The sequence below is a fragment of the Schistocerca nitens genome, chromosome 10 (assembly GCF_023898315.1).
Source record: "Schistocerca nitens isolate TAMUIC-IGC-003100 chromosome 10, iqSchNite1.1, whole genome shotgun sequence".
NCBI lineage: Eukaryota > Metazoa > Arthropoda > Insecta > Orthoptera > Acrididae > Schistocerca > Schistocerca nitens.
In genome coordinates this window covers 148,933,298-148,957,147 of record NC_064623.1, presented here as the reverse complement: position 1 = coordinate 148,957,147, position 23,850 = coordinate 148,933,298, and the positions used below count along the sequence as shown (strand labels likewise).

Here is a 23,850-nt window from a genome sequence, read left to right as displayed (position 1 = left end):
TGTTAGCTAGCTAAAGTTCAGAAGTTGGTAAAATGCAAACGCATTTGTGTGGCCGTTTAGGACAGCCAATCTTTTGAATTGTAGTTGTGTCAAATACTGGTAAAGTTTGGTCCTGAACTACCTCATTTACGACACTGCCAGTGTTGCTTATTGTTTTCCTATTTTCGAATTTAGTGAAGAGACTAATCCTGGTCCATCACAAAGTTAGATTATGACCCTCACACAGCAGGAGGGATCGGCGATCCCTGCAATTGAGTGTCAGATCTGCTTCCAGAGAAACACAGGACATAGGTGTAGGCTTGCTGCTCTCTGAGATCGGGGCAGGGCTTGTTTCATGGCACCACTCACCACCCCTCTGGGGTTTTTACACTTGTGCTCGACATCTAATTCACGGTATTCACACTCTACACTATTGCGACTGGAAAACAAAACCTATCAATGTATTTCGACCATGCAAAAGAATTTCCTCTAATGTGTGAACATAGTTAGTTTCAGTTCTTCTTGCACACCAGCAATGTTGGTTCTATCTGTATCACTGTCACATACTTATCAGACGGCTATCAATTGGCAACAACAGGTCCAAATCAATATTTTGTGATTCTGTAATCATCAACTTGGGTGGGAAAAGGAAAATAATCTCACAAATTACCTTAAATCAGAGAAGCACTCTGTTCACAAGCAGGAAAATCCTGCTGCTTCTCTACAGAAACAATGATTTGTTAAAAAAAAAAAAGGGGCAAGCAAGTAAAGATCATTTTGGGAAAAACTGCTGAGGTTTTTGCAAAAGCAAACACTCCAGTCAGAAAGCACCCAATAATCTTTTATAATAATCCATTTCTAAGCTCTATGACTGTCTCCAGGCACGTAGTGCAACAACCTTTTAAATTTGCATGTCTAATCATTTACAAACAAAAACAAATTCAATGTGAATTTTGCCAAAAATATGCACTACAGTTTCAGGTCCACAACCTTAATTTATATCATGTTTTGTTCTTAGCTCCCTGAAGTTCTTTGTTTCATCAGAACATTAAAAGAAATGTAAGTTTCATTTCATTTCATTAACACTTTTCCTCAATGCAACAGTCTTAGAAAATATATTTGCCACGAAATGCATTAACGAGACACTGAAGCAATACATCTCCACAGAACATGACACATTAGTGGCTGCAAAACCAGAGACACTGGCTAATGTTTTTCTTGTGAAGCTCCTTTGTTCCAAGGCGTAAATCTTTTGGCAACTCTTCCTGCATCTGCTACTACCTAGATGGATCATCCACATAGTTTTCCAGCTGCTGTTGCCCAAAATGAGGAGAACCAGTTTGATCTGTTGTAAAATAAGTGTTTTGTTTTTGCAGTATAGTCAGACAGGCTGTGGAACCAATAAGATACATGCAGAGGCCTGGGTTCCTCAGCACCCACTGCAGGACTGGGAGAGGTACCCACCCTAAGCCGGACTTGACAGGCAACCAGACATGGACCCTCGGAGATGGGGTTGACACATTTCAAAACTTCATCGTGGCTAACCCTTTCCACTCAAACACACATGACTGTGTGGGTTTGATCCCCCCGCCCCCCTACTGGACTGAGTCTCTCCCATTGCTTCTAACTGACCTGCAACAATTGTGCATTTTCTACACTACCCACTTCTCTCATTTAAGCTGCCATTCAGTACCAACATATCACATGCCAAACGTAACTGTGTTTCCACTGCCAGCTCTAGTAGCTTGAAATTATGTTGAACTGTGACATTTCAGTGATTTGGTGTGTAATACTGTGGTTATATACTCTTTCAAATGTTTTGCTTCTAACTGACCTGCAACAATTGTGCATTTTCTACACTACCCACTTCTCTCATTTAAGCTGCCATTCAGTACCAACATATCACATGCCAAACGTAACTGTGTTTCCACTGCCAGCTCTAGTAGCTTGAAATTATGTTGAACTGTGACATTTCAGTGATTTGGTGTGTAATACTGTGGTTATATACTCTTTCAAATGTTGTATTGCTGACAATTATTAGTAATCTCATGTTGACACATAGCAGTTTGGCTTTAAATTTGTACTAGCATGATAGTGGAAATTAGGTGTTTCCTACATAACTTTAGACTGTAACGGACAAAGCGGTACATTTGCTCTATCGCAGCTTTTTGTACATTTTTTTATTGGAGACCTTGGATGCACATTAGTTGTGTTATTGCAGGTATAATAGAAGATCAGATTCATTCTCTGTTAGAGGGATATGATTTGAAAGGTGCTTCGCCAGTGTTTACTGAAGTATGTAGGAATTTCGTTTGTCAACTGCTGGTTTCTATGCTGTGAAAAGCAGGTTGTGAAATAGAGCATTATGGATCTTCCTAAATTTTGGATGTCTGTCAGTAGCTCTTTTGTCTCATCCACACAAAGACAACAGAAGAGCATGAGGCACTGTTAGAAAATGAGCTAGCCACCTCAAAAAGGGACAAAATATACAAACTGCATACAAAATCAGGTCTGGACAAGTGATAAAATGGATATGATCATTGGTCCAAAGTGGCTTATATGTTGCCACCATGAACACGTCAATATAGGCACTGCAATAGAAGAACTAAAAGTGCATAAAATGCACCCACAACCTATGCTGTGCGAGTGGAAAAAGACTGTTTTTTTACACAAAAAGTGAAATAGTCTGCACTAATTCTTCGTGTTTCAAAAGTTATTACTCCATTTTTCAACCATAAAATATGAGGTGCAAACTTCACGACATTTTGCTAGCATTTCTACCAGATAAAAGTAAAATAATAACAAGTTTTATTCATTACTGTTTCTCATCACATCAAGTATGTTGTTGTAAATCAGAAGACAATTCACATGAAATAAAACATGACACACATGATTTTACAAATGTTTTCCTCATTGAATTTTCAAAGAAAGCATTGATTATTATTTTTTATTGCCTAGTATGCCAAAATATTCAGACAATTCAATTAGATCACCGTATTTTAAAACAAACTGTTCAAGGACAAAAGGAATAAACCCACCATGGAGCAACACAATTTTATTTTTCACCCATACAATGAGTTGAATTTAGAACTGCCTGAAATATTTTGACATTAAACATTAAAATTTAAAGACCTCTCTTTTGAAAGGACTTCAAAGGAGATAAAAATCTGGTGCAAAATTTTTCTGAATCTCCTTTATCTTGAGATATTTCCCAAACGAAGTAACTGCAATGTATACGACTTTGTCATTTTGCTACTCATAAAATAGTTTACATGCTTACAAAGGGAGGTCTTCATAAAGATTTTTGTTAGGAAAAATTAATGGCCAAACTTTGGAAAATATTTGACATGGAAAATTATTTCTCAACTTTGAGTTATCATATCAATCAGCTTATTAAACGTAGAATCCTCCAATCTCTCAGCTGGCTGCTACACTTAGCAGTGGATCAATGCAGAAAGTGTCACAAGGAGACAAATTCTTAACAACCAAGTAATAGTTTGTCAAAAATGACAAAAAATTAGAAATTTTGTGCATGTTTTGATGATCCTCACTTGAATGAGTGCAAGATCATAAGTACTTCACATCAAGAGCTAAACTTTTTTGAAATGACCCTCTATTGTTTTCCTCTACAGGCATGTTACACACTTACACTCTTATTTAGTGGAACAAAACAACAACAATATAAAACATTAATGTGGTTTTATGGAAAGGATAGTTGCTACTCACCATACAGTGAAGATACTGAGTCACAGATGCGCACAGCAAAAAGAATGTTGGAAAATGAGCTTTCGTCCAACAAGGCCTTCATCAAAAGCAGACACCATACAGAACCCCCCCCCCCCCCAAATAACCATGGTCTCTGGCAGTGCAGCCAGACTGCGAGCAGCAGTGCATGATGAGAGAGTCAACGAGGTGATGGGCCTAAAGAGGAGGCTGGTGTAGGGAGGGGGAAGGATAGAAGGACAGGGGTGGGGGCAGTAGAGTGCTGCTTATTGGAGTATACAGAGATGAGGTGGAGGGACAGTAGGGCAGTTAGGTATAGCTGGGAGTTTAGACAGAGGGTGGGCAGGAGGGCTAGCGGAAAAGGAGAGAAGTAAAAAGTCTGAAGGTGCGCTCGTGGAATAGAGGGCTGTGTAGTGTTGGAAATGGAACAGGGAAAGGGCTGGATGGGTAAGGACAATGACTACGATGGGTTGAGGCTAGGGGAACACAGGATATATTGCAGGGAGAGTTCCCACCTGTGCAATTCAGGAAAGCTGGTGTTGATGGGAAGGAGAAGCCACAGGTTGTGAAGCTGTCATTGAAATGAAGAACGTCGTGAGGGGCGACATACTCAGCAACAGGGTGGTTCACCTGTTTTTTGGCCACAGTTTGTTGATGGCCATTGACACGGAGAGACAGCCATTTGGTTGTCATGCTCACGTAGAATGCAGCACAGTGGTTGCAGCTTAGCTTGTAGATCACATGACTGGTTTCACAGGTAGCCCTGTTTTTGATGGGATAGATTATGTTTTTGACCAAACTGGAGTAGGTGGTGGTGGGAGGATGTATAGGACATGTCTTACATCAAGGTCTATCTCTGTAATAAATATCCTTGTCCGTACCTACCTAACTTCTACTACCAACCCCTTGCATCATGGCTCATATTCCTATAACAGACCTAGATGCAAGACCTGTCCCATACATCCTCCCACCATCACTTACTATATTCCAGTCACAAAAATCACCTATCCCATCGAAGACAGGGCTACGTGTGAAACCAGTGATCTATAAGCTAAGCTGCAAACCACTGTGCTGCATTTTACGTAGGCATGACAACCAACAGGCTGTCTGTCCACATGAATAGCCACTGACAAACTGTGGCCAAGAAACAGCTGGACCACTCCGTTGGTGAGCATGCCACCTAACACGACATTCTTCATTTTAATGACTGCTTCACAAACTGTGCCCTCTTGATCCTTCTCACCAACACCAGCTTTTCTGAACTGCACATGTGAGAACTCTCCTTGCAATATGTCCTACATTCCCATAACCCTCCTGGCCTCAATATTTGTTAGTCATTGTCCTTATCTATCTAGCCCCTAGCTTCAGCTGCCAGAGACTCTGAGTGAGTGAGTGAGTGAGTGAGTGAGTGAGTGTGTGTGTGTGTGTGTGTGTGTGTGTGTGTGTCTGTGTGTGTTGCATTTGCATTTGCATAATTAGAAACCAGCTGGCCTGTGTCTGAAAACGAGACTTCAATAACAGAGGAACACGGGTACAGTTACTTTATAACATGTAGAACACAACACTCCCAGAACATTTTGTATTAAAAAAGACATTTGCATTAAATAATAAACACAAGGATTTAGCATACTGGCATATGCGGATGATATAATAATGTTAGGAGAAAATGAACAAGGAATTAATACACAATATTATGCAATATCTTACTTGGAGCGGGAGTGGAAAAACTAAATGCTCAATTGAGTGACAGAAAACTAGCCTAGTACCGCAAATAAGAAGATCAGTTTACTTACCCTGAAAACAATTTAACAACATACAAAAATATCAAAGAACAAATAAATAATGGGGAAAAATAAAATAAGTGGAATCATGCATTTCTGAGTACAATAAAATGTACACTTATCTTAAGAAATTAAAAAATCCACGAACATAAAACTCTTATCACACTTTTTCTAATATATGTTCATGAGACTTGGAATTTACCACAATCAGAAAAACTGAAACAAAAAATCTCTGAAAGGAAAATTTTGAGAAAGACATTTGGCAGGATTCATGATAACACACAACAGAATAGGGAAAACTAATGAGCACAAAAGTCTATGATTTACAGGGAAAGCCAGGTGCTATATTTAAAATTGTGGCTATGAATCTTGGATTGGACAAATGCTTCAATCCCCTGAAGAGAAGAAAATGAACGACGTACATACAGAATGGCCTCAAGGACGTAGATCTCTTGGACCTGGAAACTTGCATAGCGTGTGCGTGCGTGCGTGTGTGTGTGTGTGCGTGTGTGTGTGTGTGTGTGTGTGTGAGAGAGAGAGAGAGAGAGAGAGGGGGGGGGGGGGCAATCTAGCTTCTGATTCATGGTATGTATAAAAATATTTCTGTCCACAGTCCCAACATCTGTGCCTTGCTGGCTGCCTAGTTCCACTACTTCTACTCCCATTCATTAAGCTACTTAGCATGGTACTGTATCAATTTAAAGTCTTACTTGTATACTGCCATTTCATCATGCGCTACTATGTCATTCTGTTGCAGCAGAAGCTGTAGGATTTCTGGTTCAAAAGAGCCGAAGTCAGAGTACCGAACAACAAGTTCGATGTTCCACTTTACAAAATTCTGACAAATCTGTAAAAAGAAGAAAAGCATATGCTAATTTGAGAATCATTAAAAAATCTTGTTTCAGTGGTTCTCAGACATAATGTAGAATGACGACATAACTGTAGAAAATTTCCGCACCATCATTCTCATGCTCAAGAACGAGTACTGAATCATAGTCCATATACACTACTCTAAAGAAATAGGGGAACATGGCTTTGGCTGTCTGCTATATCCCACTGAGCAATAATTAAGGTATGTTACCAAATTATACCTCTATATTTTCATCCTTTGTGGATTAAACAGGCCAGCCTCACAACTTGCACTGCATTAAGATGTCGCGTTGCGTGTGCTTGAATACAATGTCCACAAATGACAACTGCCACCTGTGTACCTTACCTCACCAGAAAATACTGGGACACAATGGAACACGATCACATCCTCGATTGTTTACATGGAAAGAACTGAAACGTCCAGTTCAACAGGTTTCAAAAACAAAGTGGAAGCAATCCTCCATCCCATCATCCTACATGTTTTTCACTGGACTCTCAGAGCTTCCATAATGTGGATGCCCTCCGTGAGCATTTATCACTGTCTGATATCTATACAGCATGTTCCGTATGTGTCTATGAAGGTCACCTGGTGGTATCCATTCCCATTCTTCAATGAGAGCCCATGAGAGCTCATGGACAGTGTGCTGGAGCAGGACTTCCACAAATATGTCTGTCAAGCATGTTTCATATGTGCACGATGGGGTTTAGGTCCGGACCCACCGTTGGTCATTCCGTTACTTCAATGTCCACGCTTCGCAGGACATCTCTGCCAAAGCTCGGCACGCAGGCTCTGGCATTAAAAGGAATTCAGGGACAGCAGCCACCACACGGTCCAACAGGACCTGTTTGATGTACTGCCTGTGATAGGGTGACCATGGACAATGGCAAGATCTGTAGGGCTGTCATCACTGATGCTTCCACACCACATCACAAAACACTGGAAATCTTTGCTTTCCTGAATAACATTTGGCAGGTACGGCTTACTGTGGTTCTCCGCACACAAACACGGCCACTGCCTTCCATCAGAGGATATCTGGACTCTTGTGTGAATAACATGTTTTGTCAGTGATGCAGTTGCCAGTTGACACTGGAATGGCAGAACTGAAGTAGAGCTGCAAGATGATATGTCAAGCAGGTTCCTCAAACACGATATCTGGAGTCTTTCTCGTAACTTGTTCATTAAAGTCTGATTGGAAACAGTGGCTCCAGTGGCCATTCTGAGATCATCTTGCAGCACTCTGGCAATAACCAGACGATGCCACAAAGCAGAGATGGCCAGATATCGGTCTTCGTGTGGGATTGTCATGTGTCGGCGACCTTGTCCAACTTGCCTTGTGTACTGACCTGTCTCTCTGTAATGTGGGCACAACCCATGGATGACCCATGGAGAGGCAATGGCATCTGCAGCAACACAACCAAAAGTCCATCCTTTTTGGATCAAACAGACCGCCTTGCAACTTGCACTACATTAAGATGTTACAATGTATGAGCTTGGTCAAACACAACATCCACAAGTAAAAACTTACACCTGTGTACCTCACAAGAAAACACTAGGACACAGGCATTCACTTCCTTCTGAGAAGTCACCTGACACTGTAACAACACAGTAACCGCATAACACAGCCAACAGATGGTGAACGATTTTAATTTTTGCCTACATTTAAAGTGAAGATCTAAAGCCATGTAATATGACCAGAGGTATTGCCTGTATGGCTCTGAGCACTATGGGACTTAACTTCTAAGGTCATCAGTCCCCTAGAACTTAGAACTACTTAAACCTAACTAACCTAAGGACATCACACACATCCATGCCCCAGGAAGGATTCGAACCTGCAACTGTAGCGGTCGCGTGGTTCCAGACTGTAGCGCCTAGAACTGCTTGGCCACTCCGGCCGGCGGTTGCCTGTATGAAAAGATTTAACAAACTGGATGCTGATACATGTGTTCCCCTAATTCTTTTGAACAGTGCATATTATAAAAATGAATGTATGGTCTATAGCTCCTCCTAAACTATTGGATCAATTTCGACTGAGCTTTGTACACTTATCTACTATCTGGAAAGAAGAACACTGTGAGTAAGAACTGCTTGCCTTATAAGGTGTTGGGGCTGGCATAGAAGCATACCTCAGGAATGTCTGGAGCAATTTCAACCAAATTTTCCATATACATGACTATTATATATATTATTTGTATAAAAATACTGTGTGGGCAATATACCCCTGCATACCACCCCTATTATCCATTCATGCACAAGCTCATGTTCTGGTCACAGAGCATGACGAACATCGATGTGTTATACCTTGCTGGAAAATGGAAATGTATACTTTTATTTGGTGTATGACTATTACATTTTAGTTGAAAAGATGGTGGCATATGTTTAATATTTAACAGAAAATGTGCTTTTTTCTATTATTTCTTGGTGAGTGTCAAATTTGAGGAGTTATAGAAGTCTGACTGCAATTAGGAGAAAATTTTCTTTGTACAGTTTAAAGATACGACCACACACTACTCAACTTCCAGATGATGTGCTGTTGCTTTCCAATTGTTGTTTTGTCCTAGCAAAGAGAGGCATAGATTGTTGCAATTTGCCTAATGGTGATACATATTAACAGGACAAAATGTGTAAATGCAAGCTCTGTTGTTGCCTTACACAGCTGTTATGTTTTTATGCTTATAAATTTAAGAAGATTACTAATATCGCATCTTTAATTTATTTATTTTTTCTGTGAAACCATGCATCATTTACGAATTTGTAAGAAGTCTATAATAAGAACGCGAGCAGTTCTGTATCACAGCGAGTGAAGAGAATTTCTGAACGTCTCGGTATTAGTGAAAGTACAGTGAAGCGAATTCTGAGAGAATACAGACAAACTTCTTGTCTTGTATAACAAAACGAGTTCTGGCAGGTGACAGAAGTCTGTATTGGATGAGTTTACAAGGGAGTCGTAGAAGAAAAATCCTCGAATTCTATGTGGAAAAGCAGTTTCCAACAGTGGCAGCTGTACTGGAAAAGTTAAGAGACTGACATGGAAGATTTTCCAGATTGAGTGAAACAATCCTTTGGCGTGCTATTCGAAAATTGGACTTCAGACACAAAAAGTTCAACAAAAAACCTATGCTGATGGAAAACAACCAAGTAGCAGGAAAAATAGATGAGTGCTTGCGGGGAAATAAAACATTTGCGCAACACTGGATGGATTATTTATTACACTGATGAGCTCTGGCATGATGCAAATCATTCAAGGTTTGTTGGTGTGCAAGAACAAAAAGTACCTTATGCATCAGAAAATGTATAAGGTAATCACAGAGGAATTGTTAAAGAGTGGAATGGCTGGAAAGGAGGAATTCAAACATTGTCTGATTCTGCCACACTGGGAATGAAAATGCGTTCGTGGAAAATGCTGGTTTATGTTTTACTGTGCAAAAAGGAGGTACAGATCATCATTCTGAAATGAACGCCAGACACTACAAAGAGTGGTTTAGGAGAGTTCTCTAAAAATTACGAAACAGATCTGCAACTGTTTTAGATCAGGCTCCATGTAACACGATGAATCCAACATCATGAAATCCATCTACAAAGTGGAGAAACAATTATATTATTGAGTGGCTGGAAAGCAATAATGCAGAGCTTCCAACCTCCATCATATGAGGAATTTACTGAAGCTGGCCTAGTGGAATAAGTGCGACCGAAATTCAGGGTGCACGAATACCTTTCGTAAAGTATACTGCGATCAGTGGATGATGAAATTAAACTTGTGCGGCTGCCTGTAGTGCATTGTAATTTGAACACCACTGAACTTATGTGGGCATTTGTTAAGAACAAGATAACAAAGGAGAACAAGAATTTTAAAATAAATGATACTTCACAGTTGTGTTGCTGTGCTCTGGAAGGTGTTCCCCAAAGTCTCTGGAGGAATTCAGTGAGTCATGTATACAAATTTGACAACAGTTACGCACATAGAGCCCACAGTATTGAGATAGCAATAGAACCACTGTTGATCCAAGCAGACAACTGAAATAGGAGCAGCGATACCTCAGCCAACAGCAAAAGCTATTAAGGTAGGTTTTATTTCAGTCATCATTCTTAACTGCAAAATTTATTTGAGATAATCGATTTTTCCATTTACTGTTGAAAAGTGCTATACAAATGCTCATTTATTGAGAGCTGCTTATACATCAAACATTTATTTGCCATTTCCCATATTATTTCGCTCCACTCACAACAAAAACTGATGCTGTATGCTGTATTAAAATGCGACAACAAAGTTACCATTCTTTGCTGATGAACAGGCGCTTATTGTGCATTGCAATGGTGGTGTGACAACTACATTCCACCACAGACTCGCACATATCACAGCTACTAACAAAATTGCTTTAAAAACTCTTAACTAACAAACACGAGGAGTACCATCGCAACGGCTCCAACAGTAAGCTCAATCACAGCATCTTGCATTTGACATTATAACAATGAAATGAGTAATCAGAAACAACAAAAACCAGCCTGTAAATAGAACAAGGTTGTGTATTTAAACTGTGCAAAGGAAATTTTTCTCCTAATTTTGGTCTGATTCTTATGAATTCTTGAAGTTGCTAGAAAAAGCACAGTTTCTCTTCAAAATTACCACGTATGTCGCCCACCTTTCAACTTAGATGTAATATCATACACTAGATAAAAGTAGACATTTCCACGGTTCCGGCAAGGTATATCATATTGTTCATAAGCAATATGATAAGAATGTGAGATCAAAGTCAGGGTTCAATCATTATGAAAGGGATAATAGGGTTGGGTTTGGGCATGAGAAGCCATGGTAAGTAAAAATACTTGATTATGGCTGATATCATCTAATACAGTATTTCTCAATCATTCAGTATTTGCAACCCAATTTTCAATCATAATTTTCCTCCACCCCTTGCCCCAACATACTCAACAATTAGTCAAATCAAAATACAATTTTGGAATATATCACTTTTTGAATTTTGGGCAGGGAGGGATGATTACTTTTCTGCACTGAAAATAAGAGCATGTTGTGAAATATTTTAATTTTCAATATCTTGCCTTTTCGCATTGGCCTCTTTGCAAACAAAATGTGAACATCTTTATTTTCTAATTTATTTTTTCTGCCAAAGTTGAATTTATCATGAATACTTGCAATTTTTTGTGATTAATAACTGAAAATAAAATGACATTTTTATTAAAAAAAATTATGATTCACTATTTAAGGTATGCAAGGTCTGTTAAAAAAATTCTGTAACATTCACAATTTTGCACCAATGTTGTGTGACATCCGTGCACACATCTGTGTTTAATGTGTAACTGTTGGAAGTTTCACTGTTTTTCGTCTGTTAGTTACTGTTTAGTGCTGTATTGAGTATGATGTTGTCTCGCACAGTTTGTGAATTTCGAGTTAGAGGTGCAACACATCTGCATTAAATTTTGCATTACTCCCAAGAAAATTTTTACAGAGACACATTAAATGATGCAGGAAACCTAAGGTGATAAGTGCTTAAGCCTACTAGGTGTTACGAATGTTCACACAGTTTAAAATGGTAGGATGGGCATTAAACGTGACACTCATTCAACACACTGTTCAACATATACCAACGACGCTCATGTCAGGAATGTAGATGAAATGGTGCATGCCAATCAAAGTCTGACTGTTAAAGAGATTGCAGAAGAATGTAAAATTTCAGTTGGATCACGTAGTGAAATCCTGAGAAAGAAACAGCTTGAAATGTGAGCGAAACAATTCATGGCTCTTGCATCACAATAATGCACCTACATTTTCAAACCTGTTGATGCGCGACTATTGCATAAAAAATGAAATCACTGTGCTGCCTCATCCTCCTTACTTTCCAGACCTGGCACCTGAGGACTTACTTTAATTTCCAAAGTTGACAACCCCTTTAAAAGGATGAAGATTAGCAACAAGAGATGAGATAAAAGAACAATCGCAGACAGTGCTTTCCGTGATCCAGCAAGGGGCATACCAAGACTGCATTCGGAAGTGGTAATGGTGTTGGGAGCGGTGTATGTATTGTGAAGGAGAGTATTTCGGAGGAGAACATGCACAATAAATAAAAGGTAAGTGCTGAAAAATTTTGTGGACAAAGTTCCAGAATTTTTTGAACAGACCTCGTATAGTATGAAAAACCTCTACAGACAAAACAACTATGATCACAAACATTTTTCTTTCGTAGCTACATCCTTAATGACTTAATATTTACACTCCATTGTTTTGTGAAATCTGCTTCATAATCAACCAATTTCTTTGTTAATTTAAGTTTTGATTTTGCTGTTTTTGGTGCAATTTTATATAATTTTTGTTAATAAGACTGTACACTTTTTAAATTCCAAAATCTTCTAAAAAAAGCAATTAAATGAAAATATCGAGACATTGCAATTACTTTTCTTTATAGCAATAAAAAAGGCATTTCAACAGAAACTGGATAACATATCAAGAAGAACATAAGAAAACTGAGGAGAAAAATTAGGACTTCTCTCACTAAAAGTTTGTTGTTCACTCAGATCTTTAAAAAAAAAATAAAAAATAAAAATAAAAAAAAATGATCTGCAAATAATCTAGTATGTTAATCGAATCATTGTTATGATAGACACTGTTGTTGTTTTAAGTCTTCAATTTTCTCTCATTTAGATTATGATATCAGGCATTTCATGTTACACTACACAATAATGAAAACATACAAGTACACAGGAAATAGGATAACTTTTGCACCAGTTATGGTAAGAAGCCTGCAATATTGAAATTAGTGCAGAATATTGGTGTTGCCAATGTACATATGAAATATGACTTCAAACAATATACACTGTAAGGGCTTATTTTGCCTACTAGTAATCTAATGACATAAGATCTGAAACACAAATGCTATGACCTGACGATTGTTGCCCATCCTTTAACCTGGACAGTTATGAATTCAGTTCCTTCCATCCACTCATCTGCATGACCAAGAATTCACCACCCTTTAACACGAAGACATGGCCAATTTTGAAGCATGTTCTTATGATATATTTCTTCCCTAAAATGATAACTCATATTTGTAAATTTTGTGACGGGGCTGGTTTTGATACCAGGTGTCTTATTTGTTAATTCACATTTTGCTTGACAATATATGTAGAACTCAAGTTACAAAAAGTGCTATTAGCGAGAACAGAACCAGGGAAGACTTATCACTATGTACTGATCTACTGGTGGTTGAAAGTTTTATCCATACTAATGTGAAAGTAACTACCTATTACATTTTCATGACTAATCTGCTGAACCAATTACAGTGAAATTTGGCATGCAGACAGCTTGAACCCTGAGGAAGAACAGAGGTACGTTTAGAAAATGCATAGTGTAAGATATTCATTGATGTGAAGAATAACACTTTAACTAGGGGAAAATACACCGAAGAGCCAAAAAAACTGGTACACCTGCCTAATATCTTGTAGGGGCCCTGTGAGCGTGCAGAAGTGTTGCAACACAATGTGGCATGGACTCGACTAATGTCTGAAGTAGTGATGGAGGGAACTGACACCATGAATCCTGCAGGGCTATCCATAAATCCTTAACAGTATGAGGGGGTGGGCATCTCTCTTCTGAAATGCACGTTGTAAGGTATCCCAGATATGCTCAATAACGTTCATTTCTGAGGAGTTTGGTGGCCAGCGGAAGTGTTTAAACTCAGAAGTGTATTCTGGTCCCATACCACTCATACTGCTCACGCCCCACACCATTACAGAGCCTCCATTAGCTTGAACAGTCCACTGCTGCCATGCAGGGTCCATGGATTCAGGAGGTTGTCTCCATACCAGTACATGTCCATCCGCTCGATACAATTTGAAACATGACTCGTCCGACCAGGCAACATGTTTCCAGTCATCAACTGTCCAATGTCGGTGTTGATGGGCCCAGGCGAGGCATAAAGCTGTGTGTTGGGCATTCATCAAGGGTACATGAGTGAGCCTTTAGCTCTGAAAGCTCATCTCGATGATGTTTCATTGAATGGTTCGCATGCTGACACTTCTTGATGGCTCAGCATTGAAATCTGCAGCAATGCAATTTCCGGAAGGGCTGTACTTCTGTCATGTTGAACAATTCTCTTCAGCCATTGTTGGTCCTGTTCTTGGAGGATCTCTTTCCAGCCCCAGCGATGTTGGAGATTTGATGTTTAATCATTTCTGGAGTTTTGTATAAACAGAATTTGATAGCAAAGGTAACATTACGTTTAGAACTGTACATTCTTCACACTACGGGCACTGCTAACTCGATATGATGCCCCTAGAAAATTAGCAAGTGCTGCTTTACAATGAAATTAGTAAAAAAGAAGTGAAGCTTGAATATTTAATGCTGACCTACAAAAAACATGTGTCCAAATACGGATCCATTTTTTCTACAGAATTACAAAATCCATCTTTCTTTTTGCACGAAAATCGAATCAGAATTACGTGACACATTCTGATGCACATATTACATTAGATCGTGCTCAAAATAATGCAACGTGATGGAGTCCGAGAACACACGACAATTATGAAGATTCCTGAGGTTAATGAGATTGTCAGAGTTAACAAAATGGATTACAATAATTAAATACCTTTTTCACCTTTCATTTTGTGACTCCCTTGCCAATTGTTTCCAAGGCAATTTCAAGTGCAAATTGTAATATTACTTTCTGTTGACGAACTGTGTGTTTCAATAGTTATGAAGTGTGAATTTAATTTCTCTCAGAATTCCCTCACAAAATTATCACCCCATATTAGGAATTAAATAGCTCGCCTATACTTACTTCATGGCGCAAATCCAGTACTGCCAACAGAGACATTAAAACATGAAAAAATGCTTTTCTTTTCCCTTCAATCCATCTTTCTCCCCACTTTGCCCCATCATCTTTGGACCTTTCCTGTGTCTGATCTCACGCACTCTCAGCTGTCTCTGTCTGCCCCTCCATCTAAGTCCCCAACTTCCCTCATCCACTAAGAAGGAGAGGGCTCCAGGGATGAGACTGACTTTTTCAACTTTTTGAAACTACCTATATGATAGTGTAGGTTATGGACCCATGGGGCCTAGTTTGTGAGTAATCGACAAGACCAAATTTCTCGTGACCCACTACCGCTCTGAAATTAATGCCAATACTTGAAGTGGCACAGTAGCCGAAGGACTAATATTAAAAGACAGCTTCCATACACCATGAGCTGCAATTATACACCTCTATAGCTATTACATGCTTGTCAGTTAACACAACAAGATCTGAAATACATCTTATAACATACTATTCAGTTTGTCATGGTGTTATTGCTGTCAAATTTTATGTTTATTTTATACAACAGTTATGTCAAACAGTATCAAGACCTGTCAATGCCAAAAACTTGACAGCAGTAACATTCATGAAAAACTGTGTACTACGTTATAGGACCTATTTCAGATCCTGTCGTATTAACTGATAAGCATGCACTGCTATAGAAGTGGGTAATTGAAGCTCATGTTCTATAGAAGATGTCTTTCAATAAATATGTGAGAGCTGCGGAGCTCCAAGCATTCAAGATTTTTATGTAAGGATTAAGTTATTTGATGATATGCTGAAGGATATGGGCTGCCATCCACTTTCTTTTTAATTTTTTTTTTTTACGTACTTACTGAAATGGCTGTTTTGGCTCTTTTCATTCAATTAATTGTTTTAAACATCATTATTTCCATTTATAAACCTTGGCTGCACCATTTTCATCACTGTATTAGATTTTTATTTGCTCTCGTCTTTTTCTTCCTTTTATTCTTTTTTCATCCAGAATCTCTGCCCATGTGGTTTTAATTACTTTTATGTTCATACATCAATTTCATTTCTCCATTTTCATCATTTTTTACTTTTTTCTTGTTATTGTAACTGTTAATAGTATTACTTACCATGCTCGGATTTTATTTATAAAATCTTCATCTTTATTATTTTCATTATGTTCACATTGCAAAAAAAACGTATGTTTTAAATGACAGTATACTGATTATCTTCAATATAATGTCCAACTATTAAGTTTTTGACACCACTGCACAGCCAATAAAATACGTTATTTCGTCTTTTTTTACCAATAGATCATTATTTTCAAATTTTTAAATATTACTGTCTTCCTCTTTAAGTACCTCGTCCTCCAAGACATTGGCGATCGGCAGCACAATCGACAGTGATTATGTGCTCAATCCAAACCACTGGCTTAAGTTCTTTAGACAGGATAACTTCTATGTTCCAGACCATGTCTGCCACGAATATTTCCTCGAAGTTATTTGTTTGGTTGGTTTGTGGGATTAAAGGGACCAGACTGCGATGGTCATCGGTCCCTTTTTCCAAAAAAAATTAAAACCGCCCAAAGAGAATAAAAAAAACAAACAGCAGGAAAGACGTCAGACGACACAGGACGAGAAAGACTCCGACAGAGATCAGACAAAACAAAGTAAAACACACAGAGTGTGACGGTGGTTGGCCGACCATAGAGAAAAAAAGAGGAAAAGCCAAGCACCAAGAACACATTAAAAACTCAGTTTAAAATCAGAGGCTAAAAGCCAGAATCAATGCTAAAAAAAAAAAAAAAAAACACTCAGATTAAACTATAAAAACCCCCTGCCCGAATAAAACGCAAAACTAAGTCCACCATGGCAGAGTCATCTAGTAAAAGGGCAGGGAGCGTGTCAGGCAGTGCGAACGTCTGCCTGAGCACAGCTAAAAGCGGACACTCCAATAAAATGTGCACCACAGATAAAACGGAGCCGCAGCGACACAGAGGTGGGTCCTCACGGCGCAATAAGTGGCCGTGTGTCAGCCGAGTGTGCCCAATGCGCAGCCGGCAGAGGACAACAGACTCCTGGCGGGAGACCCGAATGGACGACCGCCACACAGTCGTCGACGCCTTGATACAACGGAGTTTGTTCGGTACGGGCAGGTTGCGCCATTCAGCGTCCCATAAAGCGAAAATTTTGCGGCGTAATAGTGCCCACAAATCAGTCGCCGGGAGGCCAATCTCCAGAGGTGGTTGACTGGTGGCCTCTTTCGCCAGGCGGTCAACATTCTCATTCCCGGGGATCCCAACATGGCCTGTGGTCCAAACAAAGACCACAGAGCGGCCACAACGGTCAAGAGTAGACAGGGACTCCTGGATAGCCATCACTAGACGGGAACGAGGGAAACACTGGTCGAGAGCTCGTAAACTGCTCAGGGAGTCGCTACAGATAACAAAGAACTCACCTGAGCAGGAGCGGATATACTCTAGGGCTCGAAAGATGGCGACCAGCTCAGCAGTGTAAACGCTGCAGCCGGCCGCCAAGGAACGTTGTTCGGACTGTTCCCCTAGAGTGAGCGCATAACCGACACGACCAGCAACCATCGAACCGTCAGTGTAAACAATTCCAGAGCCCTGATACGTGGCCAGGATGGAAGAAAAGCGGCGGCGGAAGGCCTCTGGAGGGACTGAGTCCTTCGGGCCCTGTGCCAAGTCGAGCCGAAGGTAAGGGCGAGGAACACACCATGGGGGTGTACGCAAAGTGGCCCGGAAAGGAGGTGGAACAGGGAAAAATCCAAGCCTGGAGAGAAGCTCCTTAACGCGCATGGCGATCGGACAACCCGACCGGGGCCGACGCTCTGGCAGATGGACGACCGACTGCGGGAACAGCACACGGTAATTTGGATGCCCGGGCAAGCTAAAAACATGGGCAGCATAAGCAGCCAGTAATTGTTGGCGTCGGAACTGCAGTGGAGGGACACCTGCCTCCACTAGTAAGCTGTCCACAGGGCTGGTGCGGAAAGCACCAGTGGCAAGGCGTATCCCGCTGTGGAGAATTGAGTCCGGCACCCGCAACGCAGACGGGGATGCTGAGCCATATGCCAGGCACCCATAATCCAGACGGGACTGGATTAACGCCTGGTAGAGCCGTAACAGGGTAGAGCGGTCGGCGCCCCAGCGGGTGTGGCTCAAACATCGCAGTGCATTGAGATGCCGCCAACACGCCTGTTTGAGCTGCCGGATATGAGGCAGCCAAGTCAACCGGGCATCGAAAACCACCCCCAAAAACCTGTGTGATTCCACCACCGAAAGAAGTTCGCCGTTAAGAGAAAGCTGCGGCTCCGGGTGGACAGTACGTCGCCGGCAGAAATGCATAACGCAGGTCTTGGCTGCCGAAAACTGGAACCCATGCGCTACAGCCCAAGACTGCGCCTTACGGATAGCGCCCTGTAGCTGACGTTCAACAGCTGCAATGCCAGTAGAGCTGTAGTAAAGGCAGAAGTCGTCAGCATACAGGGAAGTGGAGACAGAATTTCCCACGGCCGCAGCAAGCCCGTTAATGGCTATTAAAAACAGACAGACACTTAAAACAGAACCCTGTGGCACACCGTTCTCCTGGACGTGGGAGGAACTATACGAGGCCGCGACTTGCACGCGGAAGGTACGACACGACAGAAAATTGCGGATAAAAGTCGGCAGAGGACCACGAAGACCCCATCCATGAAGTGTAGAAAGGATGTGATGACGCCATGTCGTATCGTACGCTTTCCGCATGTCGAAAAAGACAGCGACCAGGTGCTGACGGCGGGCAAAGGCAGTACGGATGGCCGACTCCAGGCTCACCAGATCGTCGGTGGCGGAGCGGCCTTTACGGAACCCACCCTGAGGCGGAGCCAGAAGGCCCAGAGACTCCAGTACCCAATTCAAGTGCCGGCTTACCATCCGTTCAAGCAACTTGCAAAGAACGTTGGTGAGGCTAATGGGACGGTAGCTGTCCACCTCCAGAGGGGTCTTTCCAGGTTTCAAAACGGGGATGACAATGCCTTCCCGCCATTGCGACGGAAACTCCCCCTCGACCCAAAGACGGTTGTAAAGAGCGAGAAGGCGCCGCTGGCAGTCCACTGAAAGGTGTTTCAGCATCTGACAGTGGATGCCATCTGGCCCAGGAGCGGTATCAGGGCAAGCAGCTAGGCCACTGCGAAATTCCCACTCACTAAATGGAGCATTGTAAGATTCTGGGTGGTTGGTGCGAAACGAAAGGCTCCGACGTTCCATCTGCTCTTTAATGGAGCGGAAGGCCTGGGGGTAATTCGCAGAGGCGGAACTAATAGCAAAATGCTCTGCTAAGCGATTTGCAATGACGTCGGAGTCAGTACAAACTGCTCCATTCAGTGAGAGCGCAGGGACCCTGGCAAGAGTCCGATAGCCGTAGACGCGTCGAATCTTGGCCCAGACCTGCGATGGAGTGACATGGAGGCCAATGGTGGACACATACCGCTCCCAGCACTCCTTCTTGCCTTGGCGGATAAGGAGGCGGGCCCGCGCACGCAGCCGTTTGAAGGCGATAAAGTGGTCTATGGAGGGATGTCGCTTGTGACGCTGGAGCGCCTGCCGGCGATCTTTAATCGCTTCAGCGATCTCAGGCGACCACCAAGGCACAGCCTTCCGCCGAGGGGACCCAGACGAACGGGGAATGGCAGATTCGGCGGCAGTAACAATGCCGGTGGTGACCGATTGAACCACCGCATCAATGTCATCAGTAGAGAGAGGCTCAAAAGCGGCAGTGGAGGAGATCAAGTCCCAGTCAGCCTTATTCATAGCCCATCTGCTAGGGTGCCCAGAAGAGTGACGCTGTGGTAGTGACAAAAAGAGCGGAAAGTGGTCACTACCACACAGGTCGTCATGCACACTCCATTGGACAGACGGTAAGAGGCTATGGCTACAGACTGAAAGGTCAATGGCGGAGTAGGTGCCATGAGCCACACTGAAGTGTGTGAAGGCACCATCATTTAACAGCGAGAGATCGAGCTGCGACAATAAATGCTCAACGATGGCGCCTCGACCTGTTGCCACTGACCCACCCCACAGAGGGTTATGGGCGTTGAAGTCGCCCAATAGCAAGAAAGGTGGCGGCAATTGGGCGACCAGTGCAGCCAGGACATGCTGCGAGACAACACCATCCGGTGGAATGTAAAGACTGCAGATGGTAACAGCCTGTGGCGTCCACACGCGTACAGCGACAGCCTCTAAAGGCGTCTGGAGAGGGACAGACTCGCTGTGCAGAGTGTGAAGGACATATATGCAGACGCCACCAGACACCCTTTCATAAGCTGCTCGGTTCTTATAATAACCCCGATAGCCACGGAGGGCGGGGGTTCGCATTGCTGGAAACCAAGTTTCCTGGAGAGCAATGCAGAAGAAAGGGTGAAGGCGATAAGTTGGCGGAGCTCAGCTAGATGGTGGAAGAAACCGCTGCAGTTCCACTGGAGGATGGTATTGGCCATGGCTGGGAAAGGCGTGACGGGACGGGGAAGGCAGATTACGCCGCTGGGTCACCTGCTGCCTCCAAGTGAGCACCTGTGCCAGTGCTTTCCATGGCGTCGGAGGGACTGGCGAGATCGAGGTCCTTAGCGGACGCCAGGATCTCCACCTCGTCCTCAGATGCAAAGTTTGAAGGTTGCGGTGGGACAGGTACCACCGCAATGTCAGGATGCTTGGGAGCCTTTTTCTTCAACTGCTTCACACGCTGTGCCTTTGGAGGGTCTGGCTGGGAGGGCCCCACTGGGTCAGTCTCAGGGACGGACGACGACCGTGAAGCCCTATGACCAGCGACCGGTTGTTGTTTCAAAACTTTGAGGGTGTCCGCTTTGACACTGGGCAAAGCCTGGGAAGGGAGGGCCCCAAGGGACCCCTTCCTGGCTAGAGCAGCCGAAGAAGCCCCACGCTTCTCCGGCTGGGAAGGGGGGACGAATGTCCCCAATGGTTGGGGTGGTGTTGCTCCTGGAGTAGATGGAGCAACAGAGGGGGAAGTGCTCCCCACAACCAAGGGGGCCGGTTCATTGTGACATAGCTGAGAGGCAACAGTATGTGACAACACGGGAGAGGATCGGACCGCTGTTGCAGCAGCGGCATAGGTGGATGTCATGGGCACGGGATGTAGCCGCTCATATTTCCGCCTTGCCTCCGTGTAGGTCAGGCGGTCCAGAGTCTTATATTCCATTATCTTCCTTTCTTTCTGGAAGATCCTACAGTCCGGCGAGCAGGGGGAATGGTGTTCTCCGCAGTTAACACAGATAGGAGGCGGGGCACATGGAGTATCAGGATGCGAAGGACGTCCACAATCCCGACACGTGATGCTGGAAGTACAGCGAGATGACATGTGCCCGAACTTCCAGCATTTAAAACACCGCATCGGAGGAGGGATATATGGCTTCACATCACAACGGTAAACCATCACCTTAACCTTTTCGGGTAATACATCACCGTCAAAGGCCAAGATGAAGGCACCGGTGGCTACCTGATTATCCCTCGGACCCCGATGGACGCACCGGACGAAGTGAACACCTCGTCGTTCGAGGTTGGCGCGTAATTCATCGTCGGACTGCAGAAGAAGATCCCTGTGGAATATAATACCCTGGACCATGTTGAGACTCTTATGCGGTGTGATGCTAACTGAAACATCCCCCAACTTGTCACAATTGAGCAACCTCCGTGACTGGGCAGAGGATGCTGTTTTGATGAGAACCGACCCAGAGCGCAGTTTGGACAAGCCCTCCACCTCCCTGAACTTGTCCTCTAAATGCTCCACAAAAAACTGGGGCTTGGTTGACATAAACGATTCTCCATCAACCTGCGTACACACGAGGTACCGGGGTGAATATTCTCCACTGCCTTCCTTAGCAAGACGTTCCTCCCATGGAGTAGCTAGGGAGGGAAACGATCTCTGATCAAATTTCTTCCCGTTGAGGTTAGACCTCGATTGCTTAGAGGCTGCTGGTGGAGGCCCACCAGCGAGAGATGATGTACCACGCTTCATTGCGTGTCATCCGCCCTGATGCCACCTACTCCGACCAAGGGCCCTCCCCACGGGCGCCACCCAGCCGCAGCAATAGCCACCTGGCAGGACAGCCATTGCCGGGAGTCCTGATGCCCCAAGGAGATGGGCATCTACTCCTTGGCATACGTGGGGAGTTAAATGGCGCAGGCATCAGTAGAGCGATCCCTGTGTTGTCAGGGGGCTACAACCAAGAGGGTACATGGCGGCCCCACCACAACGGGCTGGCTACCGTGCTGGATCTTAGGTGCAAAACTGTCCAAGGTCGTCGTCGCAGGTAAAAGAAACACTGCAGATTGCAGCGTGGGAATCGCACCCAGGGACGTATCCTCGCCCAAGAGATGGAAAACGAGCGGGACACCAGTGCAACGACGAAAAAGCCGGCTAAAGGTCTAAACGCACGACGGATACAGTGCACCATGTAAGGCGCCCTTCCCCAATTGGCTCGCTCTTCGGAATAATTGAGAAAGATGGAGGTCAAACCCGAGAGGGGACCATCACATAAGGCCGAAATGTTTGAGACTCCTTTTAGTCGCCTCTTACGACAGGCAGGAATACTGCGGGCCTATTCTTGCCCCCAAACCCGCAGGGGGCAGTTATTTGTTTCAATAGGTTGTATTTGTTGTTTGCGCATTACATGACCAAAAAATCTGATGTTTCTTTTTTCAATTGTATTGAGAATTTTTAAATAATTGTTCATCCCCTGCAATATTGCTATATTTGTGACTATCTGTCGCAGTATCCTTTGTTACACTCACATTTCAACTGCCTCCAGTTTCTTACCCTACACTGCAGAAAGTGTTCATGACTCCACTCCACAATTAGTATACCGACCATGTAGCAACACAGTAGTCTAGTGCGAACTTTAATATTTATTTCACAGCTAATCAGAATGTTCTTAATTTTCTGGAAAGAGCAGGCCTATTCAACTCTGCAGTGAATTTCTTGAGAGATAAGCCACTATCATTGATTTGACAGCCAAAATCCATATATTCTGGAACTCTTAAGACCTATCAATACAGAGTACCCCAATTTCATATTTGTTTCTGCTGACAACCACAAATTTTGCCTTACTGATGTTTAAACATAGACTCAAGACACAGCTCTCTTCAATAGCAGTGTTCAGTAATTCTTCCAGATCTTCCTACCTGGTTCCAAATAAGGCAGTGTCATTTCCACTTAGAAATACGCTGCATGGATTTCAAGTGCTATCCTTTTCGTGACTGGCCTGGAGACTGTTAACAGTCCCTGCCCACTGAAAGGTTGTCTTCATTGTGCAATTTTGATACCACTTATGCCACAATGGTTACACACTCAAATGTGTGTCAACAACTGTATTAGCTGATACCCTGACTGGTGCAGATGTGCACTAGTAACAAAGCTGAAACTACTATGGTATATAAAAAACCAAACTTAAGATCACATAGACAAAAATTCCAAATGAAAAAAAGAGTAAAAGGAAGTAAAAATGAGATCCAATTAATAGTTAATATAATGATTAAAGGAACTGGATATAAAAAAGTAGATAAAAACAATCAACTGAATTAAATAATTATCACACTCATTTCGGGGAAGACTATCCCCAACTGAAATCAAATCCACAACATTAAGCATATCGGTTCAGTATTTTATACTCGTCTGTGACACCATTTTGAAAAACTCTGCTATCTAGTGGACTATGAGAA

At 42.8% G+C, this 23,850-nt stretch overlaps 1 protein-coding gene across 1 annotated transcript in view; it reads right to left on the bottom strand.

Moving 5' to 3' along the window:
• The window catches only part of LOC126210053 (BTB/POZ domain-containing protein 17), a 141,103-nt gene that overhangs the window by 41,847 nt on the left and 75,406 nt on the right, over positions 1–23,850 (bottom strand). The window contains exon 6 of the mRNA XM_049939170.1: positions 6,194–6,330. Coding sequence (XP_049795127.1) covers positions 6,194–6,330 — 137 coding nt within the window. The remainder of the gene's footprint in view (positions 1–6,193; positions 6,331–23,850) is intronic.